This window comes from Acanthaster planci, linkage group LG21, assembly GCF_054643075.1.
Source record: "Acanthaster planci isolate LZ-2023a linkage group LG21, COTS_SCS, whole genome shotgun sequence".
Taxonomy (NCBI): domain Eukaryota; kingdom Metazoa; phylum Echinodermata; class Asteroidea; order Valvatida; family Acanthasteridae; genus Acanthaster; species Acanthaster planci.
Genome location: NC_141797.1, coordinates 6777153 through 6798271, shown reverse-complemented (window position 1 = coordinate 6798271; position 21119 = coordinate 6777153). Strand labels below are relative to the sequence as shown.

Here is a 21119-nt window from a genome sequence, read left to right as displayed (position 1 = left end):
CAACATCCTAGCTAAAGAGAATTATAGGCAGGTATCGAGGCACTTCCCTTATCAAAATGCTGTACAACTTTAATGGGAATTTCCACAATTGTTAAATATTATGAGCAAACCCACATTGTGAATTATTTTACAAAGTCGCAGAGCAAACCGAATTCGAACCCCCCACCTGGTACTTCTCGGTCTCTGGTACGCTGAACTGGCCATGCAGCCAGTCAGTGGAATCGCTGCTCTGCTGGCCGAAAAGTGCCCACTTGAGTACAAAGGTCTCGGCTGGCGTGTTGAACTTGGTCACGTAGGACACCTTCAGCAGGCCGATGTCGCTCCCGTACATGTGGTACCAGAAGTCGAAGCAGCTGGTGGCAGCGGTGGCATTGGGCTTCTGGATGCCACTGCGTAGGCGTGCCTTCTCGCCTTCTGTTCTTGGACTGGAGGTTTCAATGTACATGTAGTATCCTGACAAAAAATGAAAAAAAAAGGGTTGAGGGTCAACGAGAGAGCCTTTTCTTTACATGGGATGCAGTCTGTAAAGATTTCTCCCACCTTACGTTTTGGTATGGGCTATAAAGATATGATCAATGGAAAGAGCCTTGTCATCGAGCAAGAAGTCAACTTTATGTACTCATAGGTGAAAGTCAAGTCCTCGCGTAGTAATTGCAAGTCCTAAAAAGTCATCACAAGCCAGTCACAAGGCCAAACTGTGATAAATGGGATTCCTCTACTGACAAACTGCCATACAGCCAGAGAGCAAATTGACTGAACCAGAACCCTGCAGTTGGGAGACACCAGATTCTCTTACCATCTTTTGTGCCATAAGTGTGGTCGATGGAAGGTCCTGTATACGAGGAGTACGTGGACCCCTTCAATGTCACCCAATCAAAGTCGTCGCCCTGGTCGTTGGTCCAGTCGCATTGGCCAGACTCAAAATCACACATGGCTAAAATGGAAAATCAGCAAAATTTCTCAGGTTAGGGTAAAATTCTTGATACAATACAATACAATGCAAAACAATAATTACATTTATATAGTGCTTCACAAACTATAAGTTTTTTCACAGTGCTTTATATCAAAACGGAAAAAAAAAATTATATTACGGTTGATTCAATTTCTGAACGAAAAGTAGAATTTTAAGATGTTTCTTAAAAACCTCAAAAGAAGGAGACAGATGAATGAATCTATGAAGCTGGAAAGCATTGTCACCAGCTGTGGTGTATGTCCGAGGAACATGGAGCAGGGCACTGTCTTGTACTAGAACAAGGACCACGACGCATAGACTGATGTGGAAAGATGAGAGAGTTCATGTACTCTGGAGCTTTGTTTTAGATACTCTTGAAGACAATAGTCAGGATCTTAAATTTGATGCATTGCTTCACTGGAAGCCAATGGGGTGACATCATCACGCTTACGGGACTTGAAGATCAGCTCAGCGGCACGATTCTGAACTCTTTGAAGACGTTGTATTAGAGACAAGTTGATGCCATACAGTAGCGAATTAGCAACCAAACCAGGTTCTCTTGATTTTGTTGTATTGTACAAAGAATGTTCTACATGAACACGGAATGCCGGCACTCGGAGTTGAACTTTTGAAGTGATTGAGCTATTATCAAGAAAGGTTGCATCAACCACAGTTTTGTCTTGGGATTATGGTGAACATTGAGGGAGACCAGCACAGTTGAAGATGGTTAAGAGGGCCATACATACTGTTCTTGGGACAGCTTCCGATGCTGTGACTGATGTCGTCGATGGCGATATCGCTGCGGGGTCCCGACCCGATCACAGCCTCAAAGATGAGCCGGAACGCCAGGACCTCGCTGACCTCGAAGTAGTCCTCGTACCACTGGTCCCCGTTGTTGCCCTGCTGGGACCAGACAAGCTTCTCGGTGTTGAATGTCTTAGACTGGCCGGGTGAAAATAAGAGGAGAAATTTTTGGAGCTAGTTTCATAATCAGTGTTTCAGATTTTTACAGGATTTAGCAAGGAGTAATTCCAGTCGTTTCCGATTGTAAAAATCATTTAGGTATTACCCGCTTGCATGCTGCTGCTATAAAATGTCCCTTGTTGTTTTGTGGTTTCTTTTCTCGACAATATTTCTTTACAGGTTTTTTTTCAAAGACAGCACGAAATATTAACTTGGCATGAACATCAACCCTCATCTGTAGATGTGCAAACCAGTACAATGTCTTGGTTACATCATCAGGCATCAAACTCCAGAGTGAGTTTAATTAAAAAATTATATAACGAACTTCTTTCCACACAGAAATATGCAAGAGGCATTCAGTGTCTATCGGATCTCATGATCTGCGATGTTCATGAGTTGAGATACGACAGACACTGAATGCCTGTTGCATATATGTGTGAGGACAAAGTTGTGTAGCCTTTCCATCTGGGGTCAATGGAAGGTCACAGTTGAGTAGACTGTAATTGCTGAAAGAGAGACCCCACTTCAAACCAACTTGAGAAAAACGTGAAACCTCTAACAAGCACCAATCACAGTACAGAAATGTGCACATTTTTGCCAATTCACCGAGACATTATCACATAGTGTCTGAAAATGACAGACTTTCCTCTGGATTTTTATACATTTCAGGACAATTACTTGAATTACAATGAATTTCAGCTTGACTTTTCCACATCAGAAGGATGTTAAGTCAATAGAAAACTTTGATTTTGGGAGGCTCGACACAAGGCTTGAGGATACAGCGGCAATTATTTTTGGGGGGGCTGGGGATTATATACCTTGATGTTAAGCGTTCCCATCTGGTCGCCAAACATGTGATAGTTGAAGGTGAAGCAGTGGGTGTTGATGCCAGTTTGGATCTTGTACTCGGGGGAGATGAGCTGGGCCTTCTGACTGATGTGGCCCTGTGCCTGGGCGTACATGTACTTGCCTGTGAGGTGAAGAGGGCGTAACAATGATCACAATCCACTCAATCGACAGAATGCCTCTTTTATGGCCGAGTTGAGTAGCTTGTGACTTGAATTGAGGCAAGAGGTCTTGTGCTGGTCCAATGGGATCTCGAGTGCATCACTGCAGTGAACAATTCCCTGTTTTCTCTATCTCTCTGATAGACTTACCCGCAGCAGTCTGATAGGTGTGATCCACCTTCGGTCCCGTGTTGGCTGTCGGTGTGGGACCGCTGTTCTGTGTCCAATCAAAATCATCATTGGCAGTCTCCTGGGAGTACTGACAGAGATGGGTGTCCTCAAACTCACAGAGATCCCTCACTAGAAAGGGAAAAGATCAGTTTTGTTTTTTCCAACTGAAGATCAATACACAGGGTTTTGTTACATACAAGACAAACTAATCCTCAAATTCATTCAAACTGAATATCTACCTAACGGTGGTATTCTGGAGTTTATCACAAGTCCTTATATCTGAGTCTTTTGACAAGACCCCAATAACCCAAATGTCCCAAACCAAAAGGCCCCTCACCCCAAAATACAAAAGCCTAAATCTCCAAACTCCAACTCCACCCCAAACCAAGAAGCCCTAAACCCGAATGCTTAAAACCTTCAAAAACAACCCAAATGCCCCAAACCTCAAAAAAAAACCTAATCCCTAAAATCTCTGAAATGCATATGCCAGGCCTCCAAACCAACCCAAATGCCCCACACCTCAAAAACCAACCTAAATATTCAAACATCCAAAACAACCAAAATGCCCAAAACATCCAAAACAACCCATATGTCCAAACTCCCCTTAACCCAGCCCAAATGCCCAAAATCTCTGAGACATACTCCAAACCTCCAAAACCCAAATGCCCAAAACAACCCAAATGCCCCAAACCTTCCAAACAAATACCTCAGGCCCCACAATGCCTCAAACCCGCTTATACAACCCAAAAGCCCCTAAACCCCAAAGTTCTACAAATCTTAACGCGAACCCCAAACTAAACCAAACACCTGTCAACTTAAAGGTCAAGTGACACGGTAGTTACTTAACCTGGACATAGGCCGTTGGTGACTGTAATGTCATCAAGGGCGATGTCGCCTCTGTAGCTGTTTCCAGCAATGCCTTCAAAAATAATCTACGGGATAAAAAAGAGAGAAGAGAAAAAAATTCCTTTTTTCATTCGAACCTCATCTAATCGAGATGTGAACTTCCTTAATTTGAATAGGCATCTTTTTTTTCTTGAAACCACTCTATCAAAAACAGACTTGCATCAATGCAAGTTTTGTTCTCAATCCAAAGACGAAAGGCTCCATTTACGGGAATAATGACGAGAAGATGGAGTTCATGGCGAAAGCAGGGACAAGATGTTTTTGATTTACAGCTGTTTGCAACGGTGCGACAGATGTCGACCCGATTCTAACAAAATTGTGCATGTTTCCATTGATCTGAGCCTAACTACAGTTTAGTGTTGTATTTAACTGCACATCCACAATTATTAAGGAGGCTAGCATAGCTTGTTCAAAACTATATTATGACGTCAATTTCTAAATATGTTTGTAGCCTGAAATGAAACACGTTTCTTTGAGAGCAAAACTGAAAGAATGTTTGCAGCCGTTTCCAAGCAATCTGATCTTTCTAAGTCTGGAGATTACTTAATTCAAGTGACAGACATTTTTAAGAGTTTGGGTTTTGGCAGAAACTGAGACAAGTGAACTCGATGACAGGCTCATATTGTAATTTGAGGGAACGATAACCTTAGAGTGCAAGTCAGAATGACACCAGGTGAACATAACGAAAGCTGCCACAATATGTTTTGAGCCATGAGGCTGATTTTGTTGAAACATCATGATAGCTCCGCAACGAAGGCTTACTTGGTAGCCGGCAGTCGACGTGCCCATCATGTCCCCAACGTACCACTGGTCGTCCCTCGTGCCTTTCCGTGTCCACTTGGCGGGGCCCAACGCGGTGCTGCCCGCATCACGGGTGTACACGTTCAGCTGGTTGATGTGGTCGCCATACATGTGGTACCAGAACGTCAGGCACTTGGGTGTGGTTGATGCCGTGATGATGGGGCTCTCCAGCCGCGCTTTGTCGCCAGAGGACTGGAAGGACACCTCAATGTAGATATAATATCCAGCACCTTCACGAAAAAGTGTGTTCATAGTAATACTTAAAACTATGTTGTTGCAGTGATGTGTCTTGAAAGTACTTTTATGACTTTAGACAGACCCAAGGAAGTTAAGGCAAACCTATAGAACAAAAGATCAGGACCTAAACTCTTCCTTGTTGTAGGCAGAAAGTTGTATTAGCAGTGCTCTTGTTAATGAAATTTGATAGCATGCAATTATTTGAACTGTCCCAGCTAATTACAGATGGCTCATTGTGTAAACTCACTGGTTCCCAGAGTGTGATCAACGGAGGGCCCAGTCTGAGAGGAACCGGTGGCACCGCTCAGCCGCCTCCAGTCAAAATCGTCATCGGTTGCATCTGTGTAGCTGCACATGTCCTGTTCAAAGTCGCAGTCGTAAGTAGCTGGCCCTGACAAATGTAAGAAGAAACGAAAATCACATCTTGAGTAATGACAGAGAGATCTGCGTCCGAAAGTCACCAAATCTCCTGGTTTGTCCAGTTGGCTACCTATCCACCCCAAGCTGAAATGCACCCACAATTGGCGGAAAGAGAGACGGGTGGTTACAACACACGTCCTGCATACACGCAAAGACCATACATGCCAGAGTAAATTAGTTAGGCGTACTCAGCATGCTTTGCGTCAAACGCGCATATACTTGTGAGCCTTGTGGCGCGCCTATGCAGTGAGTACCAAAAGACATGCTCTCTTCTGTTCTGCTCAGAGTGGATAGCACCACAGTCATTGGCTTATTGTCCCTAATTGCATGGTTCCGTTGGCTGCCAACTTTTCACTCTTACTGGCAGTCACTTATAGCAAAATTATGGTTGCGAGCAGATGCTTTGTGGTCTGACGAACCCATTGTAGGTATGAGCACCTTGCCAACAACTGGCCATCTCCCCACTGAATCCATCTGTCCACTATGTCTATTGTGTCTGATTGTCCACTGTGACTCTCTATCCATTTTTGCCAAATCGTCCACTGTGACCACCTGCCCGTAGTGGCCATCTGTCCATTCTAAAATGTTGCCATTTCTATATATCTATTTGTGGCCAGCTGTAAATCCTGGCCATGTGGCCACATGTCCACTGTGGCCCCCTGTTCATGATGGCCATTGGTCTTTTATGGCCCCCCTGTCCACTGTAGCTACAGTGTCCGTTGTGGCCACCTGACCACTGTGGCTACCTGCCCATTGCTCCACCTCTTCATCATGGCCAGTGGCCACGTCTCTTTTATGGCCACTGGTCCATTTCACACAGAACAGTCTTCATATACATGTACGGATAAAATGGTCAGGTTGTTCAATCTACAGTTAAGCGGGCACTCACACACTGTTGTTGGTGGAGGGGGGTGCGTCGGCAACGTCGCTCCGGTGTCAGCATTACTGGGATAAACTGCAATACAAGAAAACAGACATTGCACAAAAAGTCTCACTCTGAAACATATTTACATTTCCTGTATTAAACCTGTAACCTGCTGAATGGGATGGTGCCAGACACTTTTAATTTTCGTAACATAAAGGAGTGTATTATATTCCAAATTTTCTAGATCATTCAAAAGACTGGGCCGACATTTGTAAGAACATTTTAGTTCACTGTTTTCACTTTCACTTTACAATTTAATAAAGTGAAGTGTTCTCCTTGCTTTGAACTTTACCTGGCCAACCTGGGAATATAGGATATTATTAATAAAAAGAATTAGGATGTAAATTGTAAATTTCTTAAACTAAATGCAGGAAAAAAGTGTTGCCACTGTTTTGTTATTATGATTATTTGAGATTTACCTCCGCAAAGAGTATCTTTGAATTCAATGTCGTCCAGGGCTATATCGCCCTCGTAACTTGCTCCAATAACGCCTTTGAATTGCATCTGAGGACAAACAATGAGAACAACGTTTAACAGGTGACTGGAGCCCCAAAATGGGCAAGCTACTTTGTCACGTTCACACACCTGATGGGTCACAGAAATACACCATGTTCAGTCTTAACCCTCCTTTAGTTTTACAGCACAAATATGCACAAGTGCCCAAGGTCACTCTCTTGTATGTTGGTGCAGTGCACAACACAACACAGCTTCTTTGAGGTGTTTACCAAGTGACCCGAAGAGTGACTTCAGCATGGGAGGGTTAATGCTGATTGTTAAAGATAGAAAAAAGGTGAAACTTGTCTCAACAGAGAAGGATCAATTTGGATCGAGAAAGTCTTTAGAATAAAGAGGATGATTTGGTGTCACAAACTAGCACATAATGCCACAATCTGTGGAAGGGCTTCTAAGCTACAAGCCACTGAAGAAGTCTTGAATTGTGATCTTTCACCAACCAGAATATCCTTATTAAAGCTTTCCTTTGTAAATCGTCACTGTCTTCACAAAGTAAAACTGAAGTGATGGTGTTGCACGTTGTAAAATCTGCACATTGGGCAGGGGTGATATTGAAAGAAAATGAAATATCCATGAAATACTCACGACAGGTTTTGTGGGCCGCACAGGTGTGTTGGGTCTACATTTATATAGACATTTCTTGTGTTCTCAAGCTCAAAGTTGAGCTTGGGAATTTCCAGATTTCAACAGAGATTGTTGGACAGATTCTGAAAATCAGGAAAAGCCCTGACAAATCTCCTGCCTAATTTTGGCAACGTGAACTGACACAAACCTATATGTGTGCGTAATTCACACACTGAAGATTTTAGCTTCCACAAACACACAAGTAAGTTTGTGGACATTCAATTCAAAGAAAAATGCCATGAAAGGTTCGACATGAATTCACTTCGTCATTGTTCCCCAAAAACCTTTGTAACATGGGATATCAAGAAAACTTTCAGTTCCTGAAAGCAAAACGGTCTACAGTACACATGAAAGGATGTGCATGTTGGAAACGAAAATCACTGCAAAATTGTCCCTGTGGGGTGCATACAGTACCTCAGGCTGTGATGTCTGTGATAAAATGGACCCCAAGGGGACGGCTGTACCCCCATAGCTTGTGTGTGTGTGTTTATTGTTCCCTACGCCCTGACCTCACCTTGTATGGATTGGGATTGGACACGGGCACCTGGCCCTCCAGCCAGAAGTCGCCCAGGTTCTGGCCACCCAGCTTCCAGAAGGTGGTGGTCAGTCCGTCGGCGGGGTTCTCCGAGATCACCTGTAGCTCGCCGATGTCGTTGCCGTACATGTGGTACCAGAAGGTCAGGCAGCGGCCTGAGGAGGTCGTCGGGGGTAGGGCCTGGGACTTGAAGATGGCAAAGTCCCCTTTCTTCTTGGGATAGGACGCCTCGATGTACTTGTACAAACCTTGACAGAATCACGACCAGAAATAGAAAACGTGCATGGAAGCATAAGATTGTAGACAATGTGGTGTAGCCACTCTGAGTGGATCAAGAGAGGGCGCAATTTTCCTATTTTAACGATACCGTTTATTGATATGTTTAGTAACGATCATACAGTTTGTTTGCTTTCGTGCTTGGGAGGTCGGAGGCAAATAAACAACTGTGTAAACACTTGGTACACAGTCTCATCTCAATGGCGCATAATACCAAAACAGAAAAGAAAGCAAAAACTCAGACGAACTGAAACACGAGCGGGGACAAAAATCATCAATTAGCTCGACATGACCTCAGAATGGGCCAGTTGGGTATTTCAAGCGAGGTCATTCGCGCACAAAGCAGGCATGCAAGTCCGCTGGGGCTGCACTGATGAGGCAGACCTTCCGCACGCCTCAGAAACAACCTCAGACGCATGCACGCACATTTTGGACATGCACTGTTGCAATACCAAACTTTCTCAATGACCTCCCCTCTCCTGCTATTTACTGTCAAATCAGTTTGCGGCTGACGAGTGTTTTGTCTCCCCTTACCCATACATTTTCCCCTCCCCCTCGAAGCTTTGCAAGCTCCCCCGTGAAAATCCCCGCCATGCTTTTGTAGCAAAACGAGCAAAAATGAGGAATGAACACAAACACTGGAAGATAATCATCTGTCTCGCCTGATGGCAACCTTCTATCGCGGTGGGTGAAACAACAGGAAAATGGTGGCAATTGAACAAGACAGTGGAACTGCAACAAGACTGTTTTCCACCGCGAATTCGCCTCACGAAACTATGGTGCCATCCACCTGCTTTATGATATTGTCTTGACTGACTGGCCCGTGCCTGGCTCGCCAAATTAGCTGAAATCATAACCCAACACTTGGCATGCTTGGGCACGCAGTTTATCATCACTCTTTCCTTATGAATTTCAAGAGGGGATATCATTCCTCTCGAAGGAAAAAATGTTTCCCAAAATTAAACCTTTATTTATTGTAAGACAAATATCTCTCACTTTAAACAATATTCAGAAAAAACAAATCATAGACCCTTTCGTTTTGACCAGCAGTCTGAAGTGGCCTGTTTATGTGGGAAACTGTAATTTGAAGGTTTGGGATAGCACCATTCTCGTTTTGTAGGTACATGCAGTCTACTGATGGCAGACAAAGCATTCTGCCAAAAACGCCGAGAATAACAGTTCTTTTCAGAGCCTGCATGAAAAAGACTGGCGTGGTGCCACCTACAAAACCTTTAAACCGGCACATCATAGATTACTTCATTGTACCTTGTGCCGTGCCATAGGTGTGATCTACAGAGGGTCCGGTGTTGAAGCTGGGCGTTCCCCCAGCGCCGTCGATCCAGTCAAAGGTGTCAGTTGTCAGGTCGTTCACCCACGTGCAGGAGCTTGCATCATCAAAGTTGCAGCTGTCTGCTCGGTTCAAAGAGCAACACAATTCGTGATGTATGTGTGCACAGCACACTTAATTCTTTATCTGCGACAAAAATTCTGCCGAGATTGAAATGGCAGTGTCTTTGCATTTTTAATATGTATATTGTAGGCTACTGAACGGTGCATACAAAGTTGGGGTTTTAGGGGTGCACAACTTCTGGATTTAAAGAGGTAGGCAACTGCACTTTGTAGATTCTAAAAAAATAATAGAAAGAATGAATGATGAAATTGAAAACATTCAGTTTTTCACCTATACTAAAATAAAGAGTACACATGCTTTCAAACAACACACAATTTTGGAATTGCCAAAACTAGTTTAAAAAAATGATTAAATTTTGCAGCTTGCGAGCTTTTGCCTTTTCAGAAAGAACTTATTAACCAAAATTTCCTGGAGCCAATTTTAGAGATTGTTTAAAAAACAAGTAACATTAGTTACCGATTGGTGGACAAGTCCCCGAGAATATCTCGACATCATCAATGGCTATGTCGCCCTGGTCTCCGTTCCCCACGGTGGCCTCAAAGACGACTTGGTAGTCGCTATACGCAACAAACGGGAAACGACCCACGTTCCAGATCTCGCCCAGGTTCCCATTGATGGTGAAGTAGTAGTGAGAGTACTTGTCATTTTCCTGGCAGAAAAGCAAAAAATCAATAACATCAGATTGACCTCGGGATTAATAAGCCCACAAAACAATCTTTGCCCATCTTGTGAGCTACAGTGCCCAGGACACTTTTGAGGAATCCTTGGTGTCATTACCAGAAATGATTAATAACAACTCTGGTTTTTGGCGAGGCCTATCTCTAATTAGCCACTGTCCCCCTAAATGTCACTTGGGGGATAAAATATCGCTAAGTGCCAACCTGCACACTGAACAATAGGTATCACTTGACTGAGCGATGTGAGGGGTACATGCCCATGAAAACCTGGTTTCGGAGGGAGCCACATTTTTAGCAGAGACATTTGCCTGATCAACTTTCCAAGTCCCACGCCGGGCTCAGCAGTTACCTTAAGGAAGACATTGAGTCTGCCAATGTGTATGCCTCGCATGTGGTAGTAGAACTCCAGGCAATGGCCCTGCGCAGGTGGGTAGGTCCCCGTCTTTATCCAGGCCTTGTCGCCATCTTTCTGGGGACTTGCATTGATGTACAGGTAGGTGCCTGGAAGAAGGTGGGGTACAGGGAAGGGGTGACTTCGTAGTAGCTTAGAATTTCTTTTATTATTAATCGTCAGCTGTGCTTAAGTGGAGTGAGTAGCCAGGCGTGCCATTTCGGTACAAAGGACTCTGATTCCATGTGACAGCTCTGAGTCTTGCGTTATTTTCACTAGGGGCAAGGTCCGCTTTGCACATATGCTGATCTCAAGCCTTTCTATAGACTGATTCACTGACGAAGATCATGAGCCATTACACTGTGGTGTCCCACACTTGTGAAGAGATGGCTGATTTCATAGAGCTGCTTAACCACTACCAGCCAGGGACTCCGGGATCGGAGCCGTATGGTTTATATGTGTGGCCGGGGTCTCCAAACTCGGACAAAGGAAACAGGGCCCTGTAACAAAAGACCGTACTCCGAACAAAAGACCAGGCTGCTGGGCATGACTGGCATTTTTCACTCTCAAAAGTGGTGATAATCCAGCGTTATTTTGAAACCGTATACCAGGGTTTGGGGTATTTAGAGCAAGCGGATTACCACCGGGGACAAAAGCTCTCCACCACCGCAGCGATGAGCCACACAGCACCGCTGCATGCTAATCTGGCCCCTATTGAAAAGAGGTCAGCAGTGCACTGAGCCAGGTTCGTGAACAAAAGACAGCTGTATAACACCGCACAATCTGGGCTCTGTTTACAAGGCTGCAGGCCTGGCTGAAATATTCGGGCGTCGATGAAGGTCACCTGTCAACTTAGAGTAGTGCCTGAAGATTACTCCGTGCGGCTATAAACGACTGTTAAATGGAATGATGAATTGTTGAAGGATTTTGAAAACGGAAAAAATGATAGTCATGCCGGCCCAGCATCCTCAACGTTGAAAAATGCCCCGGTCCGAAGTGGTTATAAGCACAAAATTTGTTTCAGCATAAAAAACCTTGCTTGATAAATCAGGTTACCAGCCAAAACTCCATGTGACATTTATTACTTTGGAATGGTCTTTTGGTTAGGACAATCACACAGAGTTTGAGTGTCAAAAAGGATTAGCGGGGTCACGTTTAGGACTGTGTGCTAGTGAGTGTCAGGGACGCTGCAGTAATTGCTCCGCCGAATCGGTCCATGTTTCTTATCAGATCACATTGCTTCATTGTCGTAGTGAACAAGGCTTGGCAGTAGTATACAGCTAAATAGATGCACCACGCAGTGATGAGATATAGGAAGTCATGGTGAGAAACATCATTATGTGCAGTATTCAAATGACTAGCCTTGCAGATCAGTACCTGTGGCATTATCTTTGGCTGTACTGTATATAACAACTCAGGTTGGCTGCTATATCTTTTCTAATGTAAAAGTTAACATTTTCGGCACCAAAATGACACTGTCAGCAAGCGGTTGGGAAGTTGGTCACAAGACTGTTTCTCACCGCTTCCGGTTCCCAGGGTGTGGTCAAAGGCGGGGCCGGTGCCAAAGGTCACTGTGTTTCCAGAGCCGAGCCCCCAGTCAAAGTTGTCGTTGCCTGAAGTGGAATCTTCCTGGCTCCAACCGCAAGGCACGAACCCTTGCTCAAAGTCGCAGGAGAGCGGGTGGCCACCTGGTGTTTTAGTAGCTGCAAGATGATGGAATATACCCAGTGCATAATTATGTGTACATTATATGACATAGTAAATATATTTTGGCAACATTACACTTACTGTTTTGTTGGTACTGCTTTACAGGTTGCATATACCAGACACTGACTGGAAATTGATGACAGCTAGTGTAACTGCCTGTATATTGACAGCCTGGTTATGCCGTCCATGTAATATTTCTGCAAGCTATATACTGACTGTCAAAAATACGCACTAACTCTCAGCTTCACTGTTGTGACAAACAGCTGTACATTGTTAGGTATATGAATCTCTATGTTCATAGTTTAAACTGGCAGATATTAAAGGCAATAGTGATATATACATCTACCATAATATCGCAAGTGTACCAGTGTTTTATTTTAAATTTGGATGAGCACATCGTGATTGTTGGTCAGAGGAAAGATGGCCACATGCATGTGGCCGAATATTTCAAGTGGCTGCAAAATTTTTCAAATCCCACTCACTTCAAATCTTGTTCAGTCAAAAATGTGTCCGCTTTTGTGTTCTCGATACTATAATCGTTCTTTTTTGTTGCATCATTCCAAAAGTGGATCTAGGGGATGGGGAAGGGGGGTGAATGGTGGCCATGCCCCCTCCCCCCAGACAAATTTGGGTCTAGCTACTTCCTTACATCATTCATAAATATTGTCTGCATATTTTTGTATTCCTTAATTAATATCTCACCGGTTGCTTTGTGATCATGTATCATGAATTATTCATTCAGGGCCAATATTTTTTGCTACTTACGAATGGGGCAGGCATTGGAGGCCACCATGATGTCATCGATGGCAATGTCGCTGCCAGAACCCTTCCCTGTGACACCTTCAAAGACAACCTGCGCAGATATTAAATACAATGACGATCTGAATATGCTAATTTATGATATAAATAGAAATATGACAAGGCAGGTTTCACTTGGTACCCTTTTAACGAGCGAGGAACCTGGTGATGACAGTGAACAGGATAAAGTCCATCATCCACGGTGGCATATCCTGCATTCATTGCGGGGGGTCTTGAGCCAGAATTCATCCCACCAGATATTGCTCAAACTCCGCCCCCCCTTCCAGACTGCTCACCGAGGACTGTGATATATGGCTATAGGTGTATGCGTCTTCGTTTTTCAGGAAGTAAAAAAAAGGAGAGAGAGCCTTCAGTGGGATCTTTTCAAATGCGTGCACGGGCTCACACACACGCGTCACACTTTTTGCATGTGTACTGATCGATTTCTGTTTGAACATTCGGTCTTTGTACAGGCTGGCTGATCATACGTCCGGTCAAACAAATTCTCACCAGGCTGTCTCTTCTTTGTCAAGGAAGGCGCAATTCTGCTTGAGGTGGACACTGCAACGACACCCGTGCGTGCACCACATTTCGTCCCACGTGCCCGCCCTAAACCAACCTTGTACGTGTTGGTGAGTTTGGCCAGCTCCACAGATGCCATGATCCAGTGCTCGCCCTGCGAGGCGGTGCGCATCCAGAACGGCTTGCCCAAGCCCGAGCCCTGCTGCTGCAGGTAGACGTTCAGGTTGGCCACCCTGTCGCCGTACATGTAGTACCAGAAGGTCAGGCAATTATCCGAGCCCCCAGGGCTGGGGACATCCCCGCTCATCAGTCGTGCCTTTTTGTCGAGGTTCCCTGAGGCGTCGGCGAGGGCGTAGTATCCAGCTGTATGGTAAATTGTAATTTGGAACAAAATTGTCAGAGTATTTGTGAATATTTTACCTAGGTTTTTTTTTTGACAACCAATTGCTCTCTACCAACATTAAAGATGGGACATGTTCCCTTTGGCAACAGTAATACAACTGTGCACATTGATAAAAGGGAACAGACTATTTTTCCTTCTAGCCTCAATTAGGTATGGCACATTGCTTTGACTGGTAGAAAAAGCAAGATGACTGCCCGGTGACAGAAGTCTGTAGTCCTGAGCAAAACGGCATAAAACTCACTTGCATCCCGCTTGGTGTGGTCGTACTTGGGCCCCGTGTGGCCACTGGTGGAGGCGGGCCCCTGCCTCAGCACCCAATTGAAGTCGGCTGTGGAGTCGCTGGTGAAGCTGCAGAATGTCCCCGCCTCAAAGTCGCAGTTGGCCGGTCCCGGGGGTATGACCACCGGCGGGTTGGTTGTGGCCGGGGACGGAGTGACTGGGGTCCCAACCCCGGCTCCAGGGGGCATAGCTACAGGAAAAAGACAGGCACAAGTCTCCGTTTTTGTTTTTCTCACAGACAGAGGGGAAAATTTAATTGAAAAACTAATCTTCTTTTCCATGGTCAGATGTATGTTCACCCAATGCTGCTGATGTATCTAGTTAATCACTCCCTGCTGGGGATTCCGGATCCGGACACGTATGCTTTATATGTGTGGCTGGGGTTTCCAAACTTGGACAAAGGGAACAGGGCCTGGGAACAAAAGACCGTACTCGGAACAAAAGACCAAGCTGTTGGGAATTACCGACATTTTTCACTCTCAAAAGTGGAGATAATCCAGCCTTGTTTTGAAACAGCATACCACAGTTTGGGGCATTTAGAGTGAGTGGATTACCACCGGGGACAAAAGCGCTCCACCACCACATCGATGAACCACACAGCACTGCTAAATGCTAATCTGTAAATCTGGCCCCTATTGAAAAGAGGTCAGCAGCAGGCTGAGCCAGGTTTGTGAACAAAAGAAAGTTATATAACACCGCACAATCTGGGCTCTGTTTACAAGGCTGCAGGCCTGGCTGAAATACTCAGGCGTTAATAGATTTTGTCTGTCAGGCTAGAGTGGACACCAGACAGTCCTTCACGTTTTTGTAAGTGTCCAGTAAATGAAAATTAAAGAAGAATTTTGAAAACAGAAAAAAATGATAAATATCCCACCCCAGCATTATCAACATTGATAACTGCCCCGGCAGGAAGTGGTTAATATGTAGGGTACGGAACTGCATGCTGCGACAGGATGGTCGAGGCAGTATGTTCCAGTCCCGACGCCATAGACTCGAATTTTGATTGGCAGTGGCACAGAGCCGTAGCAGGTGTTCAACACTTGCAAATGCTGTAGTCTCGCATGGAGACACTACACGTACAATGTATGGAGTGCAACATAAACCCCCGGGTGCAAGAATGTTAGGATTTTTACAGGAACAGCGAAAATCAACAAATCTCACAGCTTGAAAAAGACTACAGCCAAGTTGATCACATTAGATCAATGAGTAATATGAGACATCTCGTTTCCATGACAAAAGCTGGCTGTACAGCCCTGAAAAAGCCAACCTAAAAGCTGAAGAAGGAAACATACAACTGGCCTGTGAGGATGAGAAGTACTGAGGACTTCCAAAAACCTACCTCTGAGGACATCTTGACCTTTTGAGGACAACCTGAACAACCAGGTCATGAACAAAGACTGTTGGTAGTACTCTAAGGAAAAAAGCTACTTACTTGGACAGAAGTTATCGGTGAGGATAATGTCATCCACAGCAATGTCATTGCCAGAGCTTAGAGTTGAGGTGACTTTACCGGCAATGATGATCTGAAATTACAAAAGGAAAAAAAATTCAACTTCAGCTCAGCAATGAATCCACTGGAATGAGGGAGTGTGGGTGGGGATTTTAAGTGGGAGAGGTGTGTGTGAGCTTTTGCATTCACTTGGGGACCCTGAACAATAGAGGACAATAAGGTCCCCGACTGACAGAGGGTCCCCGATTGACAACTGTGTACAAAACATATGGGTGGTCTTCTACAAAAGTTAGAGTACAAACAAAAGAGGAACAATAGGGGGTCCCTAGTTGCAGGCAAATACACACTTGTGTGTGTGTGTGGGGGGGTTGTGACTTGTTTTACTAGAGGGGCAGGGGTTCAAATCAAGCAGCCGGCCATCGGTTGATCTCCTTTGAGGAGTCACTTCACTCCCCTTTGACTCTCTCTCTTCCTGAGGGCAAATTGGACCTGGCTGTAGCCACAAGCCAACGGCTTTCCCTAAGCCTGCATGTTACTCTAAGCTGTAGCCTTAACATACATACACAGCTATCCATTAACACAAGGGTGACAACACTGGATAATAAGCCATGTGAAACCCAAGAATGATTATAAACATCAGAACTTTGAGCAGTAACCCAGGAGGTAGCAAGGGCATCTCATCAAGGGGGTGGCAAGGAGGGTTCCATTAGCCACCCCTGCCCGGTAAAACAAATTTAAAAAAAAAAAAAAAAAAAAAATAAAAGAAAAAATAAGGAAAAAACAGATAGATATTAAAACTGCGAGCTGAAAGGAGATGAAATTCACAAAGTTGCTTAAAACCAAACTCAAAACCGACTCAATTCAGTTGCAAATTGTTTAACTCTTTAGCTAATAAGCACTTTGCCACCCCTTCCCCCCAGAAATTTACCCAACTGAAAAAGTTACGGTCCCCTGGGACAAAAATCGTGTCAAAGCAGGTAGCAGCTACCAGGACATCCCTGCATTCACTCCTAAGTGATTGTGAGTATGCAGGCTTGTAGTTTTTGGTCCATAACACCGCAAGACATAACAGATGAAACTTGATAATCCTGGGATATCATGCCTCCCACTTTAACCCTTACCTCCCAGGGTGGGTGTAAAAATTTGTGGATTTGGGATTATTAGGGTTAATCAGAAACCACTCCATTCAGCTTACGATTAAAGAAACTGACTGCTGAATGGTGATCTGGCCGAAGTTCCAGCTGGAGCCTTGTTCGCCAGACAGCTCCCATTTCACGTCGGTGGTAACATCCTCGCGCTTGATTGCCAGTGTGCCGGTGTTGGCCCCACTCATGTAGTACCAGAACGTCAGGCAGCGGACGGTGGTTGGGTCCGCCACGCCGTTCTCAAACCATGAAAGGTAGGCCTCATTGCCGATCTGAGCACTGGCGGCATCCAGGTAGATGTACCAGCCTGGGTGGATCAAAAAATATGCCCAAAAAAGGAAGACAAAATGTGAGCCAACATTCCAAAACCAGCCTGAAAAAATTAATATTCCAATGGACGACGACCCCCCCTCCATTGCTGTTAATTGTTCACACTTCAAAGAGAACCACTGTAAAACCATTTCCTGCAGGAAACTTTTAACATGGACAATAAAAGTTGTGGAAAGCACACAAATCAAGTGAAGCATTTTCCAGCCTGCAGGGTTCCCACTGAAATCCGAAAACCAAATTTTGTGACTTTTCCTGGATTTTCCAGAGCTGAAAGTTAACAAATTTCCATGACATTTAACACCATTTTGCAGACAGAGATTGTTATATGGTATTATATGAAGCGCAAAAGCTGCAACACTACAGACTGACAAGGCCAGCCTGTACATTCATCATTGTTACATTATCACATACAAAGCAGCCCATCAAAAATAATCCTCGCATTATCTTGATTTCCATTGTGGGGGGGAGGGGTGAGCGAGGACAAATACATGTAGGACCCGGGGGTGGGAACAATAGTGAGGCGGACCCCCAGGGTCTTTCTGAGGTCTCTCTCCAGCCTGAGGCCGGAGTTTTATTGCTGTGGCTATCAGAGGCAGCACAGGCCTAGGCCTGCACACATTGACTCGTCCACGGCCTTTGTCCTCTCACAACAGGAATCCACAACACCCTATTTTATCTCCACTTTGACACAACTCTTTCCACAATTTCCGAGGCATTTCCCCTCGGGATTTTTCATGACCATAGAAGCCCCTGTCTGGTTTTCAAAAAAAAGGAGCAATCGGAAGTATCTCACCAGTGTTGTCTTCCATTGTGTGATCGCTCTTTGGCCCGCTCCCTTTGGCCCCAGTTTTCAACAGCCAATCAATTTGATCAATGGTGTCCTGGATCCAACCGCACAAGCTGTTTGACTCAAAGCTGCAGTCGCCTGAGAACGTAAAGACCAGATGACGACAGATATGTCACAAGAAAAAGAAGAACATGTCAAAGCATTACTCATCTACGAAAATTCAGAGATAATCCTAATTTAAAAATTAATCCTAAATTTATTAAAACTTTTGGGGAACATCCCCAGAGACTTTTCATGTTTTTTCCCCTTAGGAGTCTCTTGAGAGAACTAATCTGACACAACCTGCTTTCAGTCAGGTTCTCCCCATTGAAAGTTACATTTTTTCTCTGATAATCTTTCACTTACTGTGAAATTGGAGGCAAAAGTGTCCCAGCACAGCACTAGAGGTGAAAAGTATGCCATGTTAGAGGCTGTGGCATAAACAATACTTTGGTACGACACGCATCTCAGGGTTTTTTCATTCAAGGACATTTTGGTCAATTTCTCCGGGAATGCACAATCGTTTCAACAGAACAAACTAAATTTGATTCAAATAGCTGTCACCTGTCTTCTTCCAGCTTTCACATCTATCCCACTTAATTACATTTTGTTTCCCTATGTCTGGTCACGTTTGATATAAGTTTGAAGAAACAAAAAAATAGAGAGATGATTCTGACCGTGCATCTGACAGCTTCCGCTCACGATGCGTAGGTCGTCGATGGCGATGACCGCCAGCGAGGTGCCCCCAACTGTGGCCTCGAGCACCACCTGGTAGTCTAGCGTGGTGAAGGCCGCCATGCGGGCCATCAGCCAGCGGTCGTCCTGGTTGCCAGTCCGAGTCCAGTCGGGGATCTGCTTGGTGGGGTCGCCACCCTTCTCCACCAGGTAGATGTTGAGCGTGCCCACGTTGGCACCATACATGTAGAAGTAGATTTCCAGGCACTCGCCGTTGGTGGATGGGAAGAACGGGGAGGAGAGACGGGCCAGGTCGCCCACCTGTCGGCTCTGGGAGTCGATGTACATGTAGTAGCCTGTAGCACAAAAACCACAGCAATCATGCACAGAGGGATGCCACCATATGTGATATATATTCATGATTGACGGCTTAATTCTCAAGGGTCCATTCATTGTCACGTGCATGTACCTATTTATTGCTGCTAACCAGGTGCAAAGCATCTACCAATAAAATAAGCAAGCATACTATTAACTATTGCCTGGGAGGGGTATAGTAGAACTGTTGCCTAGTTGAAAAAGTGAAGTTACATATGTACACAACACATGAAATGATGGTGGTTACACTGCCTTTCCCTTGCTTATGGAAATTTTAATGGCCGCTGAATAGGTCTTAGGTATGGTTAAACAAGTGTGACATGGCTCATTTTGGGTGGGTAGTTTCTACTAACTCCTCTTCACCCCAGAAAATAGGTTTTCAACTTCCAATAGCCTGGGGAGCTAAACTCGACAATCCACCCTCAAACCATGTCACATTTGAACTATAACACAGCTGTGTGTCAATTTAACGAGCTGTTAAGCCTATGCCTCATATTTGATACAGAGTGTGTCTTAGGTGGGATTATGACAGGTAGGGTGAAGAGTGGAATGAGGAAGGATGGGGGGGGGAAGGAGGGGGGGATAGGGTAGGGGGTAGCGTGGGGGTGGCAGAGTAATGGTTGGGGTAGGAATGCAGGAGGTAGACTTAGGGTTGGGATGGGGTATGGTTGGAGGGTGGAGATAGGGAAGGGGTTGGATGGGAATATGGGGGTATTGGGGGTAGTGTTCAGGGTTGAGATTGGGGGGAGTAGGACCTACCTGCAGTTGTTTCGGTTGTGTGATCTGTCTTGGGCCCCGTCGTGCCAGATGAGGCCTGCCCGTTCTTCCTCTGCCAGTTGAAGTTGTCGTTGGTGTCCTGTGTGAAACCACAGATGGAAGGGTCTTCGAAGTCACACTCCCTTAAGGAGGGAATGGTGCTAGAGGTGGGTGTTATGACCACTGCACGGGGATACCACAAAAAAGGAAATCGAAGTGCATTTTTTGCTCTTTCTTCAGCAAAGATTAAGACAGATTAAAATGGAATTTCCCAGAACTTTAACTTTCACAAAAAAGAGGAAATTCCATCCTTTACAAGACTTTGTATGGATGTTTTTTCCAAGTTTCAACAGCATGTGTGTGAAGTACAAAAATGAGGAAATCTGTTGGTTCAACAAAAATTGCATGCCTGGGCCCTGTTTCTTCAATCACAACTAAACTTGCCTCCTGGTAGCTTAGGAATTTCCCTTAATATCCCGAATTTCCCACTGTCTCTTTCGAAATGTAATTTTCTTTAGCCAGCCCACTGAGGTTTCCCAGTTGGAACTTAGGCACATTTCAAGCAACATGCCAGGCGTAGAGGGTGGGTCTTATGTTGGTTAATAGCTCTGCATTGTGAATTAACGGCAAGACGGCATTATCAGGTGGACCACGTTATCATATTGGGAGGGGATGTAACCACAGATGCAGATTACACATTTTGAGAGTCAGTTGGAGTGGATTGAAGGCTTGAAACCATGACCATCAGACCATTTTGCCCATTAGAGAGGGTGGGTTGGTCAGGGTAAAAAAGGGGGTTAGGGTAAGAAAAAATGTGACCTGCTCCACAAAAAAGGTAGTAAGTCGCAAAATGCCAAACACATAATGGCCTGTTCTATTTGGAGACGGAAAAATGTCTTCAAAAATGTGATAGTGTTTTTTCATTTAAAAGCTTCTATAAAATTTATTTTTTGCAGAATTTGTGACTACCAGCACAAACAGGGATGCTGATGAAAGATAAGATGAAAAATTGATCAGTCAGTAGGAAATCCTATATGGCACTGT

The 21119-nt window shown here is 44.8% G+C and overlaps 1 protein-coding gene across 3 annotated transcripts in view; it reads right to left on the bottom strand.

Moving 5' to 3' along the window:
* The window catches only part of LOC110982359 (MAM and LDL-receptor class A domain-containing protein 1-like), a 157892-nt gene that overhangs the window by 125680 nt on the left and 11093 nt on the right, over positions 1-21119 (bottom strand). For all 3 annotated transcript variants that reach the window (XM_087131433.1, XM_087131431.1, XM_087131432.1), the window contains exons 5-27: positions 20079-20258; positions 18947-19300; positions 18237-18368; positions 17164-17420; positions 15951-16041; positions 14481-14708; positions 13934-14199; positions 13282-13369; positions 12330-12512; positions 10768-10919; positions 10198-10390; positions 9597-9740; positions 8034-8302; positions 6802-6886; positions 6347-6412; positions 5285-5428; positions 4762-5030; positions 3941-4025; positions 3073-3222; positions 2734-2885; positions 1699-1894; positions 797-934; positions 167-453 (exon numbers count right to left, since the gene is read on the bottom strand). In XM_087131433.1, the coding sequence (XP_086987559.1) occupies positions 167-453; positions 797-934; positions 1699-1894; positions 2734-2885; positions 3073-3222; positions 3941-4025; positions 4762-5030; positions 5285-5428; positions 6347-6412; positions 6802-6886; positions 8034-8302; positions 9597-9740; positions 10198-10390; positions 10768-10919; positions 12330-12512; positions 13282-13369; positions 13934-14199; positions 14481-14708; positions 15951-16041; positions 17164-17420; positions 18237-18368; positions 18947-19300; positions 20079-20258 (4109 nt within the window). The remainder of the gene's footprint in view (positions 1-166; positions 454-796; positions 935-1698; positions 1895-2733; positions 2886-3072; positions 3223-3940; positions 4026-4761; positions 5031-5284; positions 5429-6346; positions 6413-6801; positions 6887-8033; positions 8303-9596; positions 9741-10197; positions 10391-10767; positions 10920-12329; positions 12513-13281; positions 13370-13933; positions 14200-14480; positions 14709-15950; positions 16042-17163; positions 17421-18236; positions 18369-18946; positions 19301-20078; positions 20259-21119) is intronic.